The 22,383-nt window shown below is 36.4% G+C and overlaps 2 protein-coding genes across 2 annotated transcripts; both read right to left on the bottom strand.

Annotated features, from left to right (window-relative positions):
- Positions 1-4,930: 4,930 nt before the first annotated feature.
- On the bottom strand, positions 4,931-6,246 carry LOC117629367. The gene has a single exon (XM_034361925.1). It carries the CDS (start codon positions 5,750-5,752, stop codon positions 5,054-5,056), a length of 699 nt encoding a protein of 232 aa, XP_034217816.1. The 5' UTR covers positions 5,753-6,246; the 3' UTR covers positions 4,931-5,053.
- Positions 6,247-19,491: 13,245 nt separating this feature from the next.
- On the bottom strand, positions 19,492-20,412 carry LOC117628888 (protein FAR1-RELATED SEQUENCE 5-like). The gene has a single exon (XM_034361438.1). The coding sequence runs from the start codon at positions 20,410-20,412 to the stop codon at positions 19,492-19,494; it is 921 nt and encodes a 306-aa protein (XP_034217329.1).
- Positions 20,413-22,383: the final 1,971 nt, after the last annotated feature.

The raw sequence follows: 22,383 nt of genomic DNA, 5'->3' as shown, positions 1-22,383 counted from the left end.
TGATCGATGAAATGCGCAAATGAAAATAGAACTGGAGATGATGTTGAACCAAAATCTGGAGCCTAAGAAATGTTTTATGAATTAGGGTGGATGGCGTTGGAAATAAAAGGCAATTTGATAGAGATGGGATTTTGCTGAATGAATTGAGAGGTCAGCGGATTATGAAAGGAGAGAGAAAAAATGGCGTGGATTTGAATTTTTTTTAGAGATATTTAGTGATATACCCATTTCTAGTACGAATATTATAAATAAACCCTACACAATTGAATTCCTATAAACAAACCCAAAAAAAACCCAAAAAATGATAGCTAGCCTTATTGAATTTAATATTAATTATTAAATTACTTTGATGCCCTATTGAGTGCTTTGGGTATTTTTATGAGATTTTGGGGTTGGGCTTGTTTTAAGAAATTGATGGCAGTTTTGTAATTTATAAGAAGTTAAAAGCTTTTTTGTTATGTTGTAAATGGACTTTGGGTGTGTTTCTAAAGTCCATTTTATATAGGGTATTTTTATAATTTGAGCCCCCACATTGGGTATAATAGTGAATCTCCCTTTTTTTTATGCTGGGTCTGTTCTGGGTCTTTGTTCTTAGGATTATAATTTTTTTTTTCTCCTTTTCTTCAATTTTTTCTAATTTTGTATTTATTTTAATCTTATTTTGTATTTATTAATTATGAAAAGACATATTTACCCTAAAATTTGGTTAAATCCAACAGAAAATTAGACAATTGGATCAAATGGGCGATTAAAATAGAGTTTATGTACAATTTGGACTAATAATTTAATTGAGGGACCAAAATTTAAATCGCGTACAAGTTTGAGGACCATTTGAGTAATTTACCCTTGTTCTTAAATAAAACATCTTTTGTTGCCATTGTTTGAAGTCCACTCCTTTGAACTTCTCTGGCTTTTCAAAGTGAGGATTTTTAGCAAACACTAATTGTTGATTGATCTATTTATGTTTCAAGATTGTTGGATGAACAATCAGTATTACACTAATAACTTAATTTAACAATTAAATTAAACAATGAATAAAATCACGAAATTAAACAATGCAGTAAAATAAAAACTGACTGGTTTTTCAAATAGAGGCTTGCAGTTTGCAACGTCCTTGAAACAAAATTCCACCCCTATTCAGTGCTTGTAGTTCTACAGGCGTCTACTCCATCAGGATACAACTATCTAAAATCAAAGTCCTAGCACGAGGGCTTTGATTTCTGGCAAAATTAGTGTGTTTCTCTCAGGCTATGAACATGAATGATATCTACATTTTTTGATGTGTTTCAACAGAACCAGGGCTCCTATTTATATAGAGGGTTGATACTTGTTGATGGTAAAACCCAATCAGACAAACTTATTTGATTTTTGAATTTTAAAAAGTAATTCAATTAATTAATTAATTAATTAACTAACTAACTTGCAATTAATTTAATTAATCAGATTTAATTTTAAATCACTAAGCCCAAGAGTCCCAATTAAATATATATTATTTATATATATAAATTAATCATTGACTCAACTGATTAGGCATTGACCCAAAGGCCAAACCCACAAGCCACTCAATTGAGCCACTTACATAGCCTAATACAAACAATTCTATTTCCAAGAGTAAGTCTTATAAAGACCTTCAACTCAAACATGTTTCCAATGCCTTTCAAAAACCAACATGTTATCCCCTACGATACAAGTGTGTTCTTAACCAAATAAAAAGTGCAGAATGATGCTGAAGAAGTCTGAGGAGCAAGATAAGATTAAAAAATAATAATAATAATTCATAACATAAATATGTGTTTTTCCATGATCAGTATTAGATATAGCCCCATCGGTTGAAATAGTTTTCAATACATTTAGATAAACGGTGGCATAGCTAAATGGCCTCATCAGTTTAAGTAGTTTTCAAATTGTACATTTAGATGACGGGTGAGTTTTTACAAAAACTTATTGTAATACGGCACATATCACATTGACTTCTACACGGACAATAGCATTAGATAACAGTTTGTAGACAGTAGGATCAGATAACAGTTTCTATATTCGAACCCTGTTGGTATTACTTAATTAATTTCCTCCCATATCTCATGTAATCAATTCAAATCAAAAGAGCCATTCCACAAACCTTGTTGGAAATAAAAAGAATTATCTATTTTGTTTGTCTTTTAGGTACCAGTGTTTACCTACACGCCAAGTCTTTATGAATTAGACTCATGTTTTATATTTGAGTTGATAGTTCATAAATGAGATTCACACTTATTTGAATGTAGAACAATGCATCATCGTGAAGGCATGACAAGTAAAATAACTTCATGACCTGAAGAGGGGCGCATTGGACCAATTTAGGATGAGGAATGCGTGACAATTAACATATGCTTGTGTTATTTGTGCACCCAAATTAACATATGTTTATTTTTCATTAGCTAAGGTTGAATAGCTTTTTTTTCTTTTTTGCTTTTTTTAATCTAAGGTTGAACAATTTTTAATCGAAGGTTGAACAATTTTTAATCAAAGGTTTCTTGTTTTGATTATTCTTGAAATTGTTACCAAGCGAAAGTCATAGGAACTTAAAAACATTGTGAATTATGTTTAGCAAAACAAACATAGAAACAAGGTTTGCAACAAATTGAATTTATTCTTTGTTTAGCACCAAAAAAAAAAAAAAGGTTACTTTTGAGATGAAATCCCTGCAAAATCTTTCAAACAACATTGTTCAGGAGTTCCGAGAAAAATAACAATCATGTGTCGAATATAACCTTTCAAAAGAAATAATTTCAATTATAAATTTACTTTTGAGATGAAATCCCAACCAAAATGATATCACCTAACAAGAGTAAGAATACACCGAACCTCATTTTTCATACAAGAGAGCGTAAAGTTTAATAAACATACAAGGAAAGACAGACAAGTTGTCCATACATAATCATCAATCAAGATAATTCATATGATCAGCTGAAAAACAACGTATACCTGGGAGACCATCCAAGACATTTAAAATGCGTAGCCACCTTGAAAGATTTGGATGCATAAGATTTGCATTTCATAGCAAAATATAGATCAATTTTAAGTTCTAGAGAAACTTCCCTTGTATAGTGAGCATAGTACACGTACAGAAATCCTGCACCAAGCACACAACTGATACCCGAAAGCCTCAAAAACTGAGATGAAAGCGAGAAGATCAGGAAAAGAAGAAAGGGGGAGGGGGATAAAGAGAGACCTAACAACAAGAACAATCAGGTAAACAAAACTTTCAATGCAGCGAACATAGTATATGCACGGAAATGTTGCACCACGCAGATAACTGATATTTGATAGCCTCAACAAGTGAGATGAAACTGAGAAGGTTGGGGAGAAAAATAAATGAAGAGGGAGGGAGAGAGAGAGCAGGATATGCTGCTTAGAAATCAAATTGTCAAAAGGTCAAAAAATATGCTATGCACTGCAACAATAGACGTTTCATCCTCATTACTCTGTTGTTCATTGCTCTCCAAATAGACTCATGAGCTTAGGGTTGTCACTATTGGCGGCTATAAGAATTCAACTAGAGGTCCATGTGATGTCTGATTGTGAGCTAAAAAATTATCTTATCTCAACCGCATAATTTTGAATTTCGAGATTAGTTTTGGTTGTTTATAAGAATCTTACCTCATTTACGAGCAATGCTCTCCACTGGTGCTTAATTCTCATTTGCATTTTCTGAACGACCTCTTCACTGAGGCAGTGAACTGGTTGGCTCCTTTTTCTTCCTCATTGCTCAAGAAAGGAAGTAGAAATCAGAACCACAGAGAAGAATTGCTCAAGAATTACAAGGGACAAGCTGCACTTTCAGATATGACAATTAATCCAGTTCTTCAAGTAATAATCAAAGGAAAGTTGAAGATTGGTTAGTGAAAGAGTTGAAAGAGTTGAAATTCACCACATAGCATTCCAGAGCCTACATATACAAATTTTCTTTGTGGAGGGACAGTTCTTCTATATCAGTAATGAGCATAATTGTACAGATTCACAGAGTGGGGAATTATACAAATTCACCACTTTCTATACTTGTGATGAGCTTAATTCCATAGAAAGGGACAGCTCCATGGAAGGAGAACTAACGCACTGTAACAAAGACATTCAAAAATAAGTCTAAGTTTTACAGAGGTTGAAGGATGAAAGTCAACAACTTGTACTGATACTGAACAGTAAGAAGAACTAGCATCCTCTAAGGTGTTGGATGTTTGATTGATTGTAAACAGAGCATAGTCAAGAACGATATGCTGTTTACAATTTACATTGCAAATTGACTAAAGGTTAAAAAATATGCTATTAACTGCACCAACACGACATTTCTTGCTCATGCCTCTGTAGTTCCTCTTTCAAACTATAATCGCTACAGAATCACCAAACAAATCATCCAATCTAGCTGAAAGTACTAAACTAGATGATCCAAGACTCAAAAGTTGATCCTTCATGAATATTGTATCATGTTTGTCAAAATTATACCCCAGTTAACCAAAATAGAGATTTTTGCATTGCTTAGCTGTTTTTACTTGACCCAAAAAAACATGAAAGCCATGTGGGACACAATAACAAAATTGGACAAAAGGTACCAACCACAAATATTAGCCACAGATTAAAAAATTATGAGACAATAAAGAAGATAGCTCTTCTCTTCTCCTCCATAAGTAGAATGATGATATTAGCCAACCAAATAATCAGAAAATTAACGTATGCATAATCTAATTAAAAAAATTCAATTCCAAATTTGAAGCATGAATTAATGAGGAAAAGAATATAAAAATGGACAGGCAGACAGAATAGCATGCGAAGATAAAGCACAAGAGAAAAACTTGCCTCAATTTGAGTATGCACAGAACCCCATTGAAGATTCATTCCATTGAAGAGATAACAACATACAATTCAATCCTTTATAAGAGAAATAGAACAATTAAATTCAATCAACTATATATAATGATTTACAGTGTAATCAATTAATGAATTGGTTTCAGAAGCAAGAAACCCAAAGAATCTCTATAACAAAACTAAAAGACCTTACTCCTGATATGTATGCAGTGCACTAACAGTCCTGGCTGATGCAAGAAGTACTTGAACAGGAAGGGGAGTTAAGCCGGAATGAGCAGAGCTCCATTGCATTCACTTTGGCAGCTTTCTTCTTGGGTATGCAAATGTCGTTGAGTGGGAAGAGTGTGAAGTCAACAGTACCCTTCTCTGCCAAAACCCTTTCTAATTCTTGCATAGCCTTTTTTATAACTTGGACGGTGGAATCATGAGAAAAATCTGGCAAGAAAGCCCTTTTAGTCCTCCTCAGATTGGACCTTTTCTTCCTTGGTATCTGATGGAGTGGGATGGAATCATGAGAAGAGCATGGAAAGGAAGTTAGCATTGTCCTCCCCCTCCTCAGACTTGTTCTTTTCTTCTTCGGTATGCATATGCAACTGAAGGTGTTGGCTTTTTTCAACTCAATCAATTCATTGCTTGTAACTTGAAGCAACATATCCAAGGCAGATGATGACGACGACGATGATGATGAAACCCTAACCCTATTCGTTATCTTGATCGTGGCCTTGTCAGGAACCACATACCCATCAAACCCAAATCCCTGAAGTGGGTTGCAGCGGCTTCTCACAGCCATGGACATGGCCTTCTCAACATCTTCTTCCTCCCAATTTTTGACAACAACTGCAACCTCAGAAAGAAGATCCAAAGAATTTGAATTCGACCCAAACTGAAAATCACCTTCCATTTTCCCCTTCATTCCCAGAACACAACTCTTCAAATCACAGAAACAACAACTCAGAAAAGAAAGAAACAAATTGAGGAAAGTGAAAAGGCGATCAATTGAAAATCGATCGATCAGAATGAGAGAGTGGGTGGGTGGATTTAGGGTTTCGCTGATTTTGAATTCGTTAGTGAGCTCAAACGCAACTGGGTTTCACTTTCACAGAGAAAGAGAATGAAGAGAGAGAGAGAGAGAGAGAGAGAGAGAGAGAGAGAATGAAGAAATTGCAAATTGTGAAAAGAGAGAGGTTTGGAAATCAAATAATATTCGACTAAAGATCAGCGCTATTCAAATTTCAAATTTCGAACATGATTTGGGCATGTAATGGGCCTGAAGCAAGCAAATACCAAGATTTTCTGACAGTTGCGAGATCTTATGACGCGTTTGAGACGGTTTAACGCGGTTTCTTCAAGTCAAATGGTCAACTTGCTGGGCTCACAGGACCTGCTCTTCTTTCTTTATTTTCCCCAATTTGCCCCAACTCAATTGTTTACGAGTTATTTGATAAATTGCTCATAAGTCGGATATTTGAAGAGAGGACCTTTGGTCTGATATAAACATATTTTACTTCCTAAGTTCCATTAGAGCAACTCCACTCATTTGCTATTTGCTATGACAAAGGGGGGTTAGGGCAGCCACTATTCACGTTAATAGTAGTTGCCCTTGCAAAAAGTCATTTCTGTTTTCACCCGTTGTCATGGCAAAGGGCAATTACTATTCATTTGTTTGTTTTTTTCACAATTTTTTTTTACTTTAATAATTAATTTGGATAATATTTTCGGATAAGATTTTCGGGTTCCTACGCGTCAATACTATTCATAATCGGATAAAATTTCCGGATAAGATTTTTGGGTTCAAATTTCGGATGAATTTCAAAATTCAAAATTCAGATAAATTTCAAATTTCAAATTTCGAATGAATTTCAAATTTCAGATAAGATTTTCATCCTATCAAATCAAGCCACGTGGCATCTCTATCTGGCCAACATTTTCTATAAAACCAGAGGCTCAGCTCATACCTCTCACACTACATCTTTCTATATTTTCATTTATCAGAGTTTAGAATTCATACTCCATTCTCAATGGAAGATTTGAGGAGATGCTTTGAGAGGCAAGAGCGAGAAACAAATGAGAGAAGCCGTAGACGAGCTAAAAGGTAAAGGTTGCAGAGAGAAGAAAATGAACAAGTTGTCATACAGTGGCTTTGCTTGATGAAGAGAACCAAGGTGGCCGTCGTGGTTCACAGGTCGGTCGTGGCCCGAATGTGGACAGACATAGGCATTCTCGAGATAAGAATCTTTTGGAAGATTATTTTATCTCAACTTCTTTGTACTCTGATGTTGATTTTCGAAGGCGATATAGAATGCAACCCTATTTGTTCAATAAAGTCATGCATGATATTTGCAATTATGATGCATACTTTGTTCAAAAGTGTGATGTTGCTGGGGTTTTGGGACTTCTTCCGGAGTAAAAACTTACAGCTGTTATATGAATGTTGGCATATGGTTCATCTGCTGATCAGGTGGATGAGATTGCCCGGATGGGGAAGTCCATTACGTTGGAGGCCTTGGTAAGATTTTGTGATGCAGTTGAAACTCTTTACACTCAGGACTACCTGCGCAGACCTACTCCCAGGGACCTCTAACGGCTTTTACAAAAAGTCGAAGCTCAAGGATTTCTTGGAATGATCGGTAGCATTGACTGCATGCACTAGCAATGGAAGAATTGCCCAACTGCCTGGCAAGGAGATTACGAAAATAGAAAAAGCCAAAAAATTATCATCCTTGAAGCAGTTGCTGGATTTGATACATGGGTTTGACATGCCTTCTTCAAAGTTGCCGGATCCCAAAATGACCTCAACATGCTGGGTCAATTCCCAATCTTCAACGATGTTTTGAGAGGCCAAGGCCCCAATATCACATATCAAGTCAACAATACAGTGTACTAGACGGGGTATTATCTAGCTGACGGCATCTACTCGAGGTGGACCACATTTGTCAAATCCATTCTGAATCCCCGATCCCAGAAGCAAAAATTATTTGCTTCATATCAAGAAGGATACATGAAAGATGTCGAAAGGTGTTTTGATATCCTTCAAGCTCGGCTGTTGATTATTCGAGGTGCGGCCCTTATGTTTGATGAGGAGGTCCTCAGAAGCATTATGATGACTTGCATCATCCTCCATAATATGATTGTGGAGGATGAGTATGATTACGATGCTACAGAGGTCTACAAACCGAATCCCATGAACACGGCCTTGACACGAATTTATGAAAGGCCCATGGGGCCAAGTGGAGAACCATTTGAGCCGGATCCGTTGGTTAGGGATGGTCGTTATATGACCTGTATAATAGATCGATATACATAGATGCAATCTTCGCATATTCATGAAAGGCGTCAACTTGATTTGATGGAGCATCTGTGGGCGGTGAAAGGCAATGAAGGTGAATGATGGAGCATAGATGCTTTGGTTAGGTTTTATTTAGTTATGGTTTGGTTGTGTTGTTTTTTATTTTTTATGGTTTGGTTGTGGTTCGTTATTATTAGTGTGCTTTGGTTGTAGTTTTTATTTATTTTTTATTATGCTTTGGTTGTGGTTTTTCCTTTTAATTATGTTTTGTTTGATGTATGGAACATGTTGAATACAAATGTATTTTATTGAATGCTTTGTTTATTAAATAAAAAAAGTCAATACAAGACATTAAGAATTACTACTACTAAAATAAAAGACATGAATTACAACAACTTTAATACAAAACATGAAAAATACAAATAAATAAAAGGTATGCCAACTAATTTAATGGTTTTGATCATTTAACCAATCTGTGTTGCCACTGGCGGACCCAGAAATTTTTCAACGGAGGTGCAATTTTAAAAGCTAAGAGCTCAACAAAAAAAAAAACAAAAAAAGAAAGGAAAGGGAAGACAACTAAACATCCTTGTCATTTAAAAAAATACTAATATTATTCATAATACCTCGAATAACGTGTCACGTAGCCTCTTTCTTCCTCCTTGCTACTGATCTTACTAATATAGAGAGAGCTAAATAAGAAAAAAAAATTATTAAAAAAAGAATAAACAAAATTGGGGTTTGCTCAAGAAAAAAAAAAATGCATTCGACTTACTTTGGATTGGTGTACTCAAGAAGGAAAAAAAACGCAGGATTCTTGTGATGCCCACACACACTTTGATTAAATTGGCTGATATTATTGGTCTTTTATAAAGAGAATTCCCAATTCTACTTAATTAAGGAATTCCCAAAATCCAATTGAATAAAGAAAACTCCCAATTAAGTAAGGAAATAGAAGCCCTTTTGAAAAGCCCACAAAAAGCCCACGTGATACAGCTGCTGGTCCCTTTTTTTTTTCTTTTTTTCTTTTTTTAAATTTAAAAACCCTGGTCTAAAACGACGTCTTTTTGGCCAGGTTAAAAAAAAAAAAAAAAAGCAGCGCATTTTAAACAGCCTGGTCCAAAAAGACGTCGTTTGGCCAGGCTTCGTTAAAAAAAAAGAGGAAGAGCGCGCGCTGCTCGCAGCACGCACCAGCAGCTGCCTAGCGCCCAGACTGGTTTGCGCATTTCATCAAATAGATTGTGTGCATCGCTGGTCTGAAGCAGAGGTGCAACTCCAGCATTTGTAATGGATATTTCCGGTGACCGGAGGTGCATGCGCACCTCCTTGCGCCTGCATAGGTCCGCCACTGCGTGTTGCTAGGTCCATCATCAAGGAAAAGTCTTCTTCTCATAACATCCATTCGTTCTAACTTCCAAAATTGTTTTGTTTCAAGGGACATATGGTTTGTATCCATGACCATGGTTTTCCGATCCGTCTTCTCAATGTGTTGTTTGCACAAATACTCCATTTCTTGTATATATTTTGCTCGAATTGCCATCTCATTCTCTTGGAATTTCTTCTCCATTTCAATTCTTATGGCAGCCTGCCTTGCAGTTTCCTCCAAAATTTTTGATGTATTACTGCTAGAATTACTCTCTTTCTTCGCCTTCGCAGCCTTTCGGCCAATGGGCTTCGGCTCCTTTTCGATGGGTGAGTCTTGACTCATAGAGGAATCGAGAGGTGAATTCGATATTGTTGAATCATGGAGTGGCGTCTCGTTTAACATAACGGGGGGACCTGTGTGAATAATTCTGAAGCGTTTGCAATTTTTCACCACCTCCCAACATTCATGATGGTTGAAAGTTTTTTTGCCTTGCCCAATTGCACCAAACCACATCTGTACTTGTATAATCTATTAACAAAAAAATAATAAAAAAAATGTAAGAAATATTTAAAATATATTGAAAATGCAAGTAACATAAAAAAAATAATGAAAATGCAATAAACCTTACAAATATATTGGAAATGCAACAAATATTCAAGTAACATAAAATAAATAAAAAATGGAAATGCAATTAACCTTACAAATATATTGGAAATGCAACAAATATTAACAAAATATTATTTATGCAAGAAATATTAAGAAAAAATTGGAAATGCAAGAAATATTAACAAAATTTTGAAAATGCAAGAAATATTTACAAAATATTGAAAATGAAAGAAACATTAAAATATATATTAGGACATTAAACTTAATAAAACGAAAATTACAAAATATTTACCTCGTTACTAAGATTTTCCCTGATTTTTATGGTTGTCTCTCGCTTTTGCCAAGACATCTCTCCATTTTGCCAACTCTTTATTGAGAATTTTCCACCTACTAGACAAATACCATTTCCGTACGAGTCGACTCCGGAATTCTTCCACAAAATTTGACATGAATTTTTTTCCACATATGACAAAATTTCATCTCATTGCCTGACACGGGACAATGACTAATTTGGAGCCAAGACTCAGACAAGAAAACATCTTCCATGGTGCTCCACGCCCCTCCGGTTTCGATAGAAGAAGCCATAAAGATAAGAAATAAAAATACAATTTGAAAGAGAATAAAATGTTGAGTAAGAGTGGATAATAGTACAAGTAGAAGAAAATGTATGAGGATTGGCGTTGAAAGTGAAGGGTATTGATAGGTATTTATAGAAAAAAAAANCTCATTTTTATTAGTAAATTCATTCGAGCGAAGTTTTAAAGGATTTTGAGCTTTCTTTTATTCAAGGATGATTTTCAGGCATTTTATATTGGTTTCTCAGTGATTGCACAGGTGTATTTTTGGTATTTTTATTCAGTATACCGGTTCTTTGATTCTTCCAGGCAGTAATATCTTTATATCAGATCGATTATGTAAGTTTCTTCATTAGTATACTAATTCATGCTTATAGAATCTTTTATATGGAGATATAGTTAAATTTTCGATATATATATATATATATATATATCCCTAGTTATTTCAAAATGGGGGAATTATATTTTAGCTGGATTTTAAGAATCTCACTTTTTGTCCACTCACAGTTTAAAACTTGTTTTTCGCCCCTAGGTTGTAGAAGTGCATAGGATCCACCACCGGGCCTCTCTTAACCTCCACGCTTCAAAGTCAGGTAAAGTTGTAGAAATTTTTCCTGAAACCCAGTGAACTTTAGAAAATGGCTCTGATATCGAGTTTTTGGGAAAATTTGAATCTGGCAAATTTTGGTTTATTCTATTCTGGCAGTTGGGTGGAAATTTTTGAGATCGTTTACAGGTGAAAATTTTGGGATTGGTCAAAATACAGGGGAAACTCTGCCGAATTTTCGGCAGAAGTCTAAGGGAATATTAAAGAGAAATTGAAGTAAGAGGGCAAAAAGGTCAATTGTGCCCGACATTCGCCAGGTGTCGGACACGCACAGGACTTGGCTCGAATTTCAAAATGGAAATTGGGTCGGGTCCTGTCAATTTGGTATCAGAGCATAGGTTTTACTTCCTGTAGACTTCGCACTCTGTGCATCCTTGTTCTCTTCTCAAGTTGGGCCCAAATGGTGGTGGTATCCGTGGGAAAATTAGATAGTTATCCCGATGTAAAGGGATGAAATTTCCAAATCAGACAGGAGGTGCGTCGGTATCTGAACCGGCAGAGTAATCTCATGTAAGAGGTTTGTAAGGAGCCGTATCTACTGTACCTAGTAGGCGGGAAAATCCTAACACTCAGTAGACCCTGGAGATGTTAGCCCAGGCTATAGACGGCCAGGGATCCATCCGCGGGATGGGTGGATCAAGTAAACAGAATTCAATAATAAAAGAAGATTGAGTTGAAGGAATATAGCAGGTCATAGAAATCATGGTTGTTCCACAGGAAAATAAAGTTTTGGGCAGGATTTGGTTAAGAAGTGATGTTAAAATCTTCTGACTCATACGAAGTAAGCAGTTTGGGAACAGAATATGATAGGCAATCTCATTCATGAATCTACAGAAGGTGTGAATGCAGGAGTTTTTGCAGCAGGATAGAGAATAATGGTTAAACCCGAATACGTTCTACTATTAGAAATCGGAAAGTAAGAAGTAGTACCTGGTTGCTTTAAAGTTAAAAAGCCTCCATCCCAGGTATTGTGATTAGTGTGTGGTGATGTCTGTTCCAGTCAGATAAGGGGCAGCCTATGGGTTGCACTTTGTACACAGTATTTGGAGAAAGATAATCTTAATCAGGAAGAGATCAAGAAGGATACTACAGTGGTGATTACAGTTTTCCATCATCGAATGGCCGCAGGTTTGGAAGCCATCGAATTGGGTCTAGGGTCAGTAGAGAAACCAGCTAGGATGGTAATATTGCAAATGGTTTTAAGGTTGGTGTAGTCAAAAAGTATTGAAAGACAGGTGTTGGTAGGCTCTAACAGGAGAAGTTGCCCTAGTGTGCCGATGTGGTAGGTACCCTTCTGGACCCTGCTAGCGGGACACCAATCTTTACAGTTTAAAAGTAGAAACTCAAGTTAAGTTTTAGCTGGACTTAGGTAAAAGAAGCTTTTGAGCTTTGATTTCAGTTTAGTACCTTAAGTGACAGTTGTTGGAAGGTTATGGAGACATAATCTACTACTATTTCAGAATGATTTGGGGAAAAAGGATGCTGGTTTGAAAATATGCCTTAAGTGGCCGTTGTTGGATTTCTTTGGGACCATATGTCTCCAATAGATGCCTCACTCGAGACATAGCATGAATTACCCAAGTACGAAGAAAGAATGTTAAGCAAGGTTCCTTGAAATCTGGAAGTATCGTAGGAAGTAAAGAATCTGATTGAATTAAGCAGAAAAAGATTCTAAGTAATCCAGGAGTGGCAAGGAAGGTAATTAGCTTTCAATGGTAGTTTACAGCGTAATAACCTGAGTTGTAGATGCAAGAGAAATCCTTCCCCGTTTGGTATCACAGAGAAGTAAATTTCGAGGACGAAATTTTTATAAGGGGGGTAGATTGTAAGAACCCAGAACAAAATATCCAAAAAGGAAGAAAATATCTAAAAAGTAAAGAAAATATCTTTTAGCGAAATGACCAAATTGCCCTCGCATTATTTTAAGGGGGAAAATTTGACGTTTTGATCGAGAAAGAATTTGGGACTTTCGCCTACGCCATTGCGTAGAGCGCGGCGAGAGGAATTCGTAGACACGGAGTAGACCCGAATCGGAGCCGTAACGAAGAAGTTATGGTCTAAAAACCGCGAGGGGCAAAATGGTAATTTGGTCAAAAGTCAGATTTTTAAAGCTCTCTCTCTCCTCTCCCCCGTCAGCTCTCTCTCTCTCCCCCGCAGCTGCCCTCGCCCGCGACCTTCCTCCCTTCCCGAAGTCGCACCGGTCGCCTCGCTTGGAGTTGATCTCCGAGACCGGTGCCAAACGAACCAGCACACGACGGCCGACGTTTCCCTACCCACCTCCGCCGCTGCCGTGGCCGGAATCGGCCGGAATCTGCCATGGAAGTCGACGGTTCGTCCGAATGCCATCCGAACTTCCAGCCGCTCGATCTCCTCCGTTTCTCAACCAAATCAGTCGAGTGAGGTATGGATTTTCATCTATTTTTCGTGCTCTATCTGCTGGTTATCTGGGTTTAGATCAATTCAATCTCTAGGTTGTTCGATTTACAATTTGAAATTTGGCCGAAACTTTGGCCCTTCGAAACTACTGTTTCCGGCCACTTTTTGGGGGTGGTCCAAGAACAAAAGTGACTCCAAATGGGGTGTTTTACCTAGGGTAGGAGTTTGGAGTCTCGGTTCCACGATTTTTGGGCACACCCGAATCGCTTTGGGCACCCGATCTGCCCCGCGCGTGTGGCGGCGCGTGGGCCAGGGTAGTGGCATGGCTCTGGCCAGTTTTGAGGTCCTCGTGTCGTCACGAGCGCGTGGGATTTCGCGGATCTCGATTCGGAGTCCGTTTGAGCCCCGAACGGATTTTTCATATTGCGCGATCCGTGGGTGCAGTGTCGTGTAATCGTTGGATCGCGCTGAATTTTGGATATGTCGGTCTACGTGACTCCAGGATCGCGTAGGATTCGACGGATTGTGAATCGGAGTACCGGATACTCCGGAATCGCGAACCCTGGGGCTAGGGTTAGGGTTTTAAGCGATAACGCGATTTTGGTCAATCCGACCGTCCGATTCGGACCAAATTCGCAGAACATGGTTCCCATCCTATGAGAAACCTTCAGGGAACCCTAGATTGGCCATCAGAGACCGTGGACCCACGGGGTCCCGGGTTGGCCGATCGGGCAGGGCATCGCTTAGCTGAGCATTGGACCTTTTAAAACTGGTCCAAGTGTCTGAAAAGGGCTATTGTGGGTTTAGGAAGAATTTGAATTTGAACGCACGTATTTCTAGGAGTCGGGGGCAGGGTGTTTAAATTAATTCCTTTATTCAGCGGTTTAGTGATTTACTATTCTTGATAATCAGGCATCAGAGGTCCAGCCGATCAGCAGGAGGAACCTTCAAAGGGTCAAATTAGCTCGGACCATCTGTGAATGGACTTTCTTTCAGGCATTATTTTATTAAATGTGTTATGTTGAGGTTTTCCGTAAATAAGATTTTATAATTGATTTTATATTGATTTTTATATAAACGAGTTTTTATAAATAAGTTTATTCGAATAAATTTCCTTATTTGATCTTGAGTAAGTGTTATTATGGTTTCGAATACGATAATTACAGTAATAGTTTTATAAGTCGGTGCTGCTTATTTACCAGTTATAGAAACAGAGGTTGAATTTCAAAACAGTTGAAACCGCAGCACGACTTGAGTTTTACAATTATTATTCAGAGATTTCTTTTTACAAGGACTTTATTTTAAAACCACCTCGTACCCGTTTTTCTTTATGGTGATTACCCAGAGTCGGACCGATGTCTACGGACATCCAGTCTGACTATAGTTCAGTCAATGCACTTGACTTGCCTCACGAGTTTCGAGGAAGCTCGGACCGTGAGTGCCAGGATTTGCGGCTCGGCAGACTTGGTGTCCCGAGACCTGCCAGGATTGCGGCTCGGCTGACTTTATGTCCCCCAGACCTGCCAGGATTGCGGATCAGGCTGACTACGGTCCCCTGCATCCTGCCAGAGCGACTCGAGCTGACTTGGTGTCATCGAGGCATCTGCCGGCGGGACAGGCTGATCATAGTCCCCTGATTTCGCCAGTTTGCGGCTCGGGTGGACTGCGTGGCGCGCGAGACCTGCCAGGGAATTGACGGATATAACAGGGGTACAATTAGGTGGCAGTTTTAAAGGATTTTAAAGCTTTTACTGCAGATATTGTTTACTCATTTTTATTAGTAAATTCATTCGGGCGAAGTTTTAAAGGATTTTGAGCTTTCTTTTATTCAAGGATGATTTTCAGGCATTTTATATTGGTTTCTCAGTGATTGCACAGGTGTATTTTTGGTATTTTTATTCAGTATCCCAGTTCTTTGATTCTTCCAGGCAGTAATATCTTTATATCAGATCGATTATGTAAGTTTCTTCATTAGTATACTAATTCATGCTGGTAGAATCTTTTATCTGGTGATATAGTTAAATTTTTGATATATAAATATCCCTAGTTATTTCAAAATAGGGGTATTATATTCTAGCTAGATTTTAAGAATCTCACTTTTTGTCCACTCACAGTTTAAAACTTGTTTTTCGCCCCCAGGTTGTAGAAGTGCATAGGATCCACCACCGGGCCTCTCTTAACCTCCACGCTTCAAAGTCAGGTAAAATTGTAGAAATTTTTCCTGAAACCCCGTGAACTTTAGAAAATGGCTCTGATATCGAGTTTTTGGGAAAATTTTAATCTGGCAAATTTTGGTTTATTCTATTCTGGCAGTTGGGTGGAAATTTTTGAGATCGTTTACAGGTAAAAATTTTGGGACTGGTCAAAATACAGGGGAAACTCTGCCGAATTTTCGGCAGAAGTCTAAGGGAATATTAAAGAGAAATTGAAGTAAGAGGGCAAAAAGGACAATTGTGCCCGACATTCGCCAGGTGTCGGACACGCACAGGACTTGGCTCGAATTTCAAAGTGGAAATTGGGTCGGGTCCTGTCACAAATGGAAAGTAATAGAAAAATGTGAGTGGAAAGTAAAAAATAAACTAAAATTTCCATTAAATACTTTTATGTTATGACTATTTATGGTTAAATACTTTTTTGGTTACTGGGTTTTACATAAAATTTCAATTTGGTCGTTAAAAAAAATCAGCCAAATTGGTCACTGTATTAACCACATTTTACAATTTATAGACTTGCTGTTAAGTTTCTGTTAAGTTTTTGGATTCAATTACCTTTTTATTCATTGGATTTTACACAAAATTTCAATTTGATCATTGATAATTTTTTAGCTAAAATCGAACAAATGCTATGCTCTTCCATTAATTAAGGCTATAAAAAGGAATCATATCATGACAAAAATAAGTTCATATCTCAATAATTGTTTTGACAAAAATGCAAATTTATCTTTTCAAAAAAGCTCATATCATTTGGAAAAAAAAAAAAAAAAAAAAAAGAAGCTCATATCATAATCCCAAATTCACAAAAATGCAAATTTATCTTTTCAAAAAAGCTCATATAATTTGGGGAATAAAAAAAAAAACAAAGAAGCTCATATCATAATCCCAAATTCACAAAAATGCAAAAGACCAACAAATAAAGTTTCGCCTTTGCATGATTTTTGGCTAATATAATTTTTTTTAGTGACCAAATTGAAATTTCGTGCAAAATTCAGTGATAAAAAAGGTATTTGACCCAACGACTTAATGGAAACTAACTACAAGTCTATAAATTATAAACTTTTGATAATACAGTGACCAATTTGGCAAAATTTATTTCTCAGTAACCAAATTAAAATTTTGTGTAAAACCCAGTAACCAATTTAACCCTATTATTTAAGAGAACTTCCTTTATCAATCAAAGAGAATAACAATTCAATTATATAATTTTTTAATGTCTTAAATGCTAAAATAGTCCTTGTGTTTTACCACGTTGGTCAATTTAATCCATATGTTTTCAATTTGGCCAATTTGGTCCTCATGTTTAGGACCATTAACCAATGTAGTCCAGTCCGTTAAAATTACCGTTAAATAAACATAAATGATATATATATTTTTTTGGTTGAAAACCTATAAACTTATTTGAAATTGATTTTACAATTTTAATTAATTTAAAAATATATTGAAACTTCATTAAAACCGAAACATAACATTAGGAGAGAGGGAGAAGCTGCTCAGCGAAAAGGGGGAGGGGGAGGAGGGGGGAGAGGGGAGTGGGCAACTAGAGTGGGCTAGAGGATCCGGGGGAGAGTGGGGCGACCAGAGTGGGCTAGACGATCCGGGCTGCGCGGCTGGGGATGGGACAAATGGCCAAGGAATGGTGGGGTTGGGGAAGATCTTGGAACTCAAGAGTGGGAAGGATTCGTGTTCAGGAGGCGGGTGTGTGTAGGGGAGTTAGGTCCTTTGGGTTTGGCTGCGGAAAGTAGGTGGGTGGGTTATTGCTAGGAGAAAGAGATAAGAAAGAAGGGAGGTGGGGATGGAGAAATTATACAGTGCGTCCAGATTTCCAAGCATAAACAGCTCTCGCACCTGCACCCAAAATTATACATAAAGTTGAGTCAACAAATTAGATAACTTAAAATATAAGGAGGCATTATTTATGTTGAGTAAACAATAATTAGAACTATCTGTTCTTACGCAATACCTTATAAAATATGAGGAGGCATTACTTATGTAGATTATGTTGCTGCTCATAACCATAAGAATGTGAATCCTGCATTACAGATAGCTTCATCAACCAAATACTCCTAAGTAGGCATAAGGCATAAGCTATAGATGTATAATCACGATTGAATCATTACCTTATTCAGCTGTGTCATCAAATCACTACTTTGTAGCATACTTGTGAAAGAAAAATTGGATGGATATAATGTCCCTGTAGAATTGTAATCCTAAAAGAAAAAATATATATATTTCACCATTAAATTTTCTAGGTTCATAAATGAAAACACAAAACTTGATGTTTAAACTAACAAATTGGATTACTTGGTTAGATGGAGGCAAATATGCATGACCGTTGGTAGTTAACAAGCTTATAGCTGGATAGACCTATATAACAGTGGTAACATAACATATATATGATTAGTCGAATTTACTGTAAATAATAAGATAATTTCAAGAATCTTAAAACATACATGATTGTTAATATTTGTACTCATGGGTACACCATCTGGATGAAGAAAATTTGAACTGAGTGGTGCATGGGATGAGTTATATGAAGGGCCTATACTGCTTGGTTGCTTGGTTTTTCCTGCAAAAAAAAAAAACAAAAAAATAATAATAAGCAACATTGTGGAGTATTAATAAGAAGAGACTAGTGGGATTTTATATAAATCAAAGAAAATATGAAACTTTCTTACTAGATGAAACAATATCTTTTGATGTCTTTCTTCTTCGTTTCTCCATAACACTTTTCAATCTGGCATTGCTTATACCTTTTGGCCTTACACAAGAGGGATTTTGTACTGGCGTCTCATCAAATGTGGTTGCATTACAATCATCAAGACTATCATGAATTTTTGCATTAACTTCTCCCTTTGACTTTATCATTTCTTTTTCAATCAATCCTGCTATCTCTCTCAATTTTTGCAGAGCAATTCTAGTAGTATTTTCTGTCTCTGATGCCTTAGTCAATACATCATAAGCTGTTCGCATCAAAGTATTTCGTCGCAATGTGACCGATGATTTACCCTTTGTTTGTAATAATTCACCATGCTCACTTGCCTCCAATCCTTTATTTGCATCTTTTGTCCATCGCTTCAATATATATTGTTTTGGTATTTGACTCCAACATTTCACATTTAGTACCCTTAGAGTGTGACGACACAATAAACCCATAGACTCGAACATTTTGCAGCTACATGAAATACTGCAATTTAATGAATTTAGTTGGACAATGTAAACTCTTTTATGACCTTCTTCATTCAGTTCAAATGAGTGTATTGTACCATCACTTCCAACTTCATGCATCATCACTCCCAAACTATCTACAAACTCCTTTTCAAATAATTTGAATATTTTTCTTGTGTAGACAGTAGCAGCATGATTCATAAGGCCACTGCTTTTGGCAATTCTAGAAGAGAGTCCTTGATTGCAACGAAAAGATTCTTCTAATTCACTTGAACGCATTTTTTCTGCTTGTTTATCATAGTGATGCACAAATTGAGTAAGACTCATTGTCTTAGTAGACATCTGATGAAAAACATTATTTGTGCTCTCACTTCTTTGTGAAGATTTTATCTTAGCAGTGAAAATATGTTGGCTAAATACTGTACACCATTTCGCACGAAGACTATACAATGTCTTCAACCACTGGTTGCCTGTAAGGTTGAATTTTGCCAATAAGTCATCCCAAGTAGACTGAAATTCCAATTCTGTCTCACAATATCCTTGAAGACACTTGTTGAACATATGGTTAAACTCAGGATTCCCATAATAACTTCCCAAATTTCTTGCAGCATTTTGAGATATATGCCACGAGCATAAACGATGACATACCCAGGAAAAACTTTTTCAATGCCATTTGCCATTGCCTGACATTGATCAGTAAAAATAGTCTTCGGTTTTCGACCTCCCATTGATTCTAAAAATGTCTCAAATAACCAAATAAATGAATCAGTTTTCTCATCCAATAAAAAAGCACAACCGAATAGTACGTTTTTCCAATGGTGGTTGACGCCAACAAAAGGAGCGCATATCATGTTATACCTATTAGTTCGATATGTAGTATCAAATACTACCACATCCCCAAAACAATCATAGTCAATTCGTGACCTTCCATCTCTCCAAAAGAAGTTTGTCATTCGGTTTTCTTGATCCACTTGCATTGTGTAAAAGAACATAGGATCTTCAGCTTGTTTGCGCTTGAAAAGGTTTATCAAGCTTTGAGCATCACCTGCTTCAATCATGACCATTTTCTCCTTATTGACAACATTGTAGCAATCTCTTTTTGTAAAACCAACATTTTGAGACCCACCCACTTCTTCTGATAAATAAGAGTATGTATTTGTGGTCCTTATTCCTGCATCCACCATGGTTTTAATCACACCCAAATGCGCTTTTGACACTTTTCTATTTGATCTCAAAAATTGCCTTTCTTCTGGCATAGCAAGTTCATGGTTATGTTTAGAAACAAAATGAGAAACTTTCCACATACCATTGTCATCTTGGAAGGCAAATCGAGTTCTAGCTTCGCAACCTGTTCTCGTCTCTAATTTGTTAGCCATGCTTACTTTTGAAGGGTCAGTATCTAGTCGAAAACCTTCTTTTGAACAAAAATAACTAAATTGCCACAATTTGTATTATATCTCTTTTGTCCCCTCCGAACACTAAATCCAGGTCTCGTAGCATAACTGTTGTAGAGATTATAAGCTTCCTCTTCAGTGGATACAACTTTTCCAAGCAAATCTTCTTCAAAACTTTCCATACAATTGACGATCATTGGATTTTCTTCTTCACTTTCAATATCAATAACTGCTTGCACATGCCACAACATTATTTTAAAAACAAAATAAACAAAAATTAAGTGTATAATTGTTAATAAAATACTTATTAACAAGTACATCTGTGTGCTACTTAAAAAAAAAAAAAAAAAATTTCATGCAAACAGCCAAGTTAACGAAATAGATATGCAAAAAGTAATTAGACTATATATGTGCAAATAACTATATGTGTGAATCTAGTTCCACTTTATCAGAATAGTAAAAAGAACAACCTACAGAAATCGAGAAAAAGAATTATACCTGCAACAATCAGAAACAACATGCAGAAATTAGGGAAAAAAAAAAAGAAAAAAAAAGGAGTTGTATAAAGTAAAGGATTGTTTGATTGATGTACCATTATCTATTTTTGTCAGAGGCAAGTCCTTTATTTTTTGGGGGAGGCAGGTGGTTCCTTTTCTTCGGCTGCAGAAGTACTTTCTGAATGTTGGTGCAGACTCCAATGACAATTCACGTGTTAGGATTACTTTGCTTTGAAAGAAATAGAAAATAAAAAAATAAAACAAAGAGGAAGAGAGTAAACGGCGTTAACATTCGTGCTAATGAAATCGCTCTCTCTCTCTAATAATAGTAATGCCAGATGTCATAATTCTATTGGTCCGTACTACCACCTGGCACTGCCACGTATCACTGTATAATTTCTCGTGGGGATGGGGGCTAGATTGGATGGTGGTATCATCCTTTGATTTTAATTTCTTTTAGTTTTAGATTTTATCCACAATCATGTTCTCTATTTTTTAGTTAAATTTTAGCTAAAAACATATAAAAGTTATTTTAGGAGCTTTCTATAAAATTTAAATTCCAATCATGCTCTCTAGTTTAGAGAGTCGTAAATGATATAACTCTTTTTTAATTGGTTCATCTCTATTAAAAATAATAAACATTAATTAAAGGTTTGAAATACTTATTAAATAAAGCAGCATTAAATTATTGGGAGCTACTAGGAGTCCTTTCTCTCTCCTCAGATTTAGGAGTTCCTAGAGGTCTCCCTATTTTAGGAGGTAGATAGGGAGCATGGTTGGAGTTGTATTTTTCCAAATCCTCCCTAAAATTTGTCTAAGAATGTGGTTTAGGGAGCCCATTGTGGATGCCAGACCAAAATTTTAGATCTTATTTAATTATCTATTTTTAAATTGAATTCAAATATATCTATCTTTTTATTAATATTTAAACCGTTTAAAAAAAAACATTAAACATAAATTTAACGGATTGGATCACATTGTCTAACGGTCCTAAACACAGGGATCAAATTAGCCAAATTAAAAATACAGAAACTAAATTGGCCAACATGATAAAATACAGAGACTATTTTAACAGTTAAGCCTTTTTTAATTAAACATGGAATTATTTTGATTGAATATTTAATAAATACACTAGGGGGCATGGAGCCTAACCTCAAATCATCGAATCAAAATTAAGGGCGTCGTGAATAAAAAATTTGCACCTCACCAAACACATAAGCATTGGAAGCTCCCCCCAATATTATGTCTTTGGAAGCTCGATAAGCGTTGGATTTTTTTTATCTTTATGGAGTTTCAAAACTGCAGAAGAAACAATCTTAAACCTTTTATATTTCTGTTACGTGCCATAGCTCGAGTAACTAGACGAATAACCAAGGGAGATTGATCTGGTGCTAGAGTCTTCTTCTTCCCTCTTCCTATCTTGAAACTAATAACTTAGAGTCAAACAGAGAAGTGG

This window comes from Prunus dulcis, chromosome 5, assembly GCF_902201215.1.
Source record: "Prunus dulcis chromosome 5, ALMONDv2, whole genome shotgun sequence".
NCBI lineage: Eukaryota > Viridiplantae > Streptophyta > Magnoliopsida > Rosales > Rosaceae > Prunus > Prunus dulcis.
This window is presented reverse-complemented; position numbering and strand designations above follow the sequence as displayed.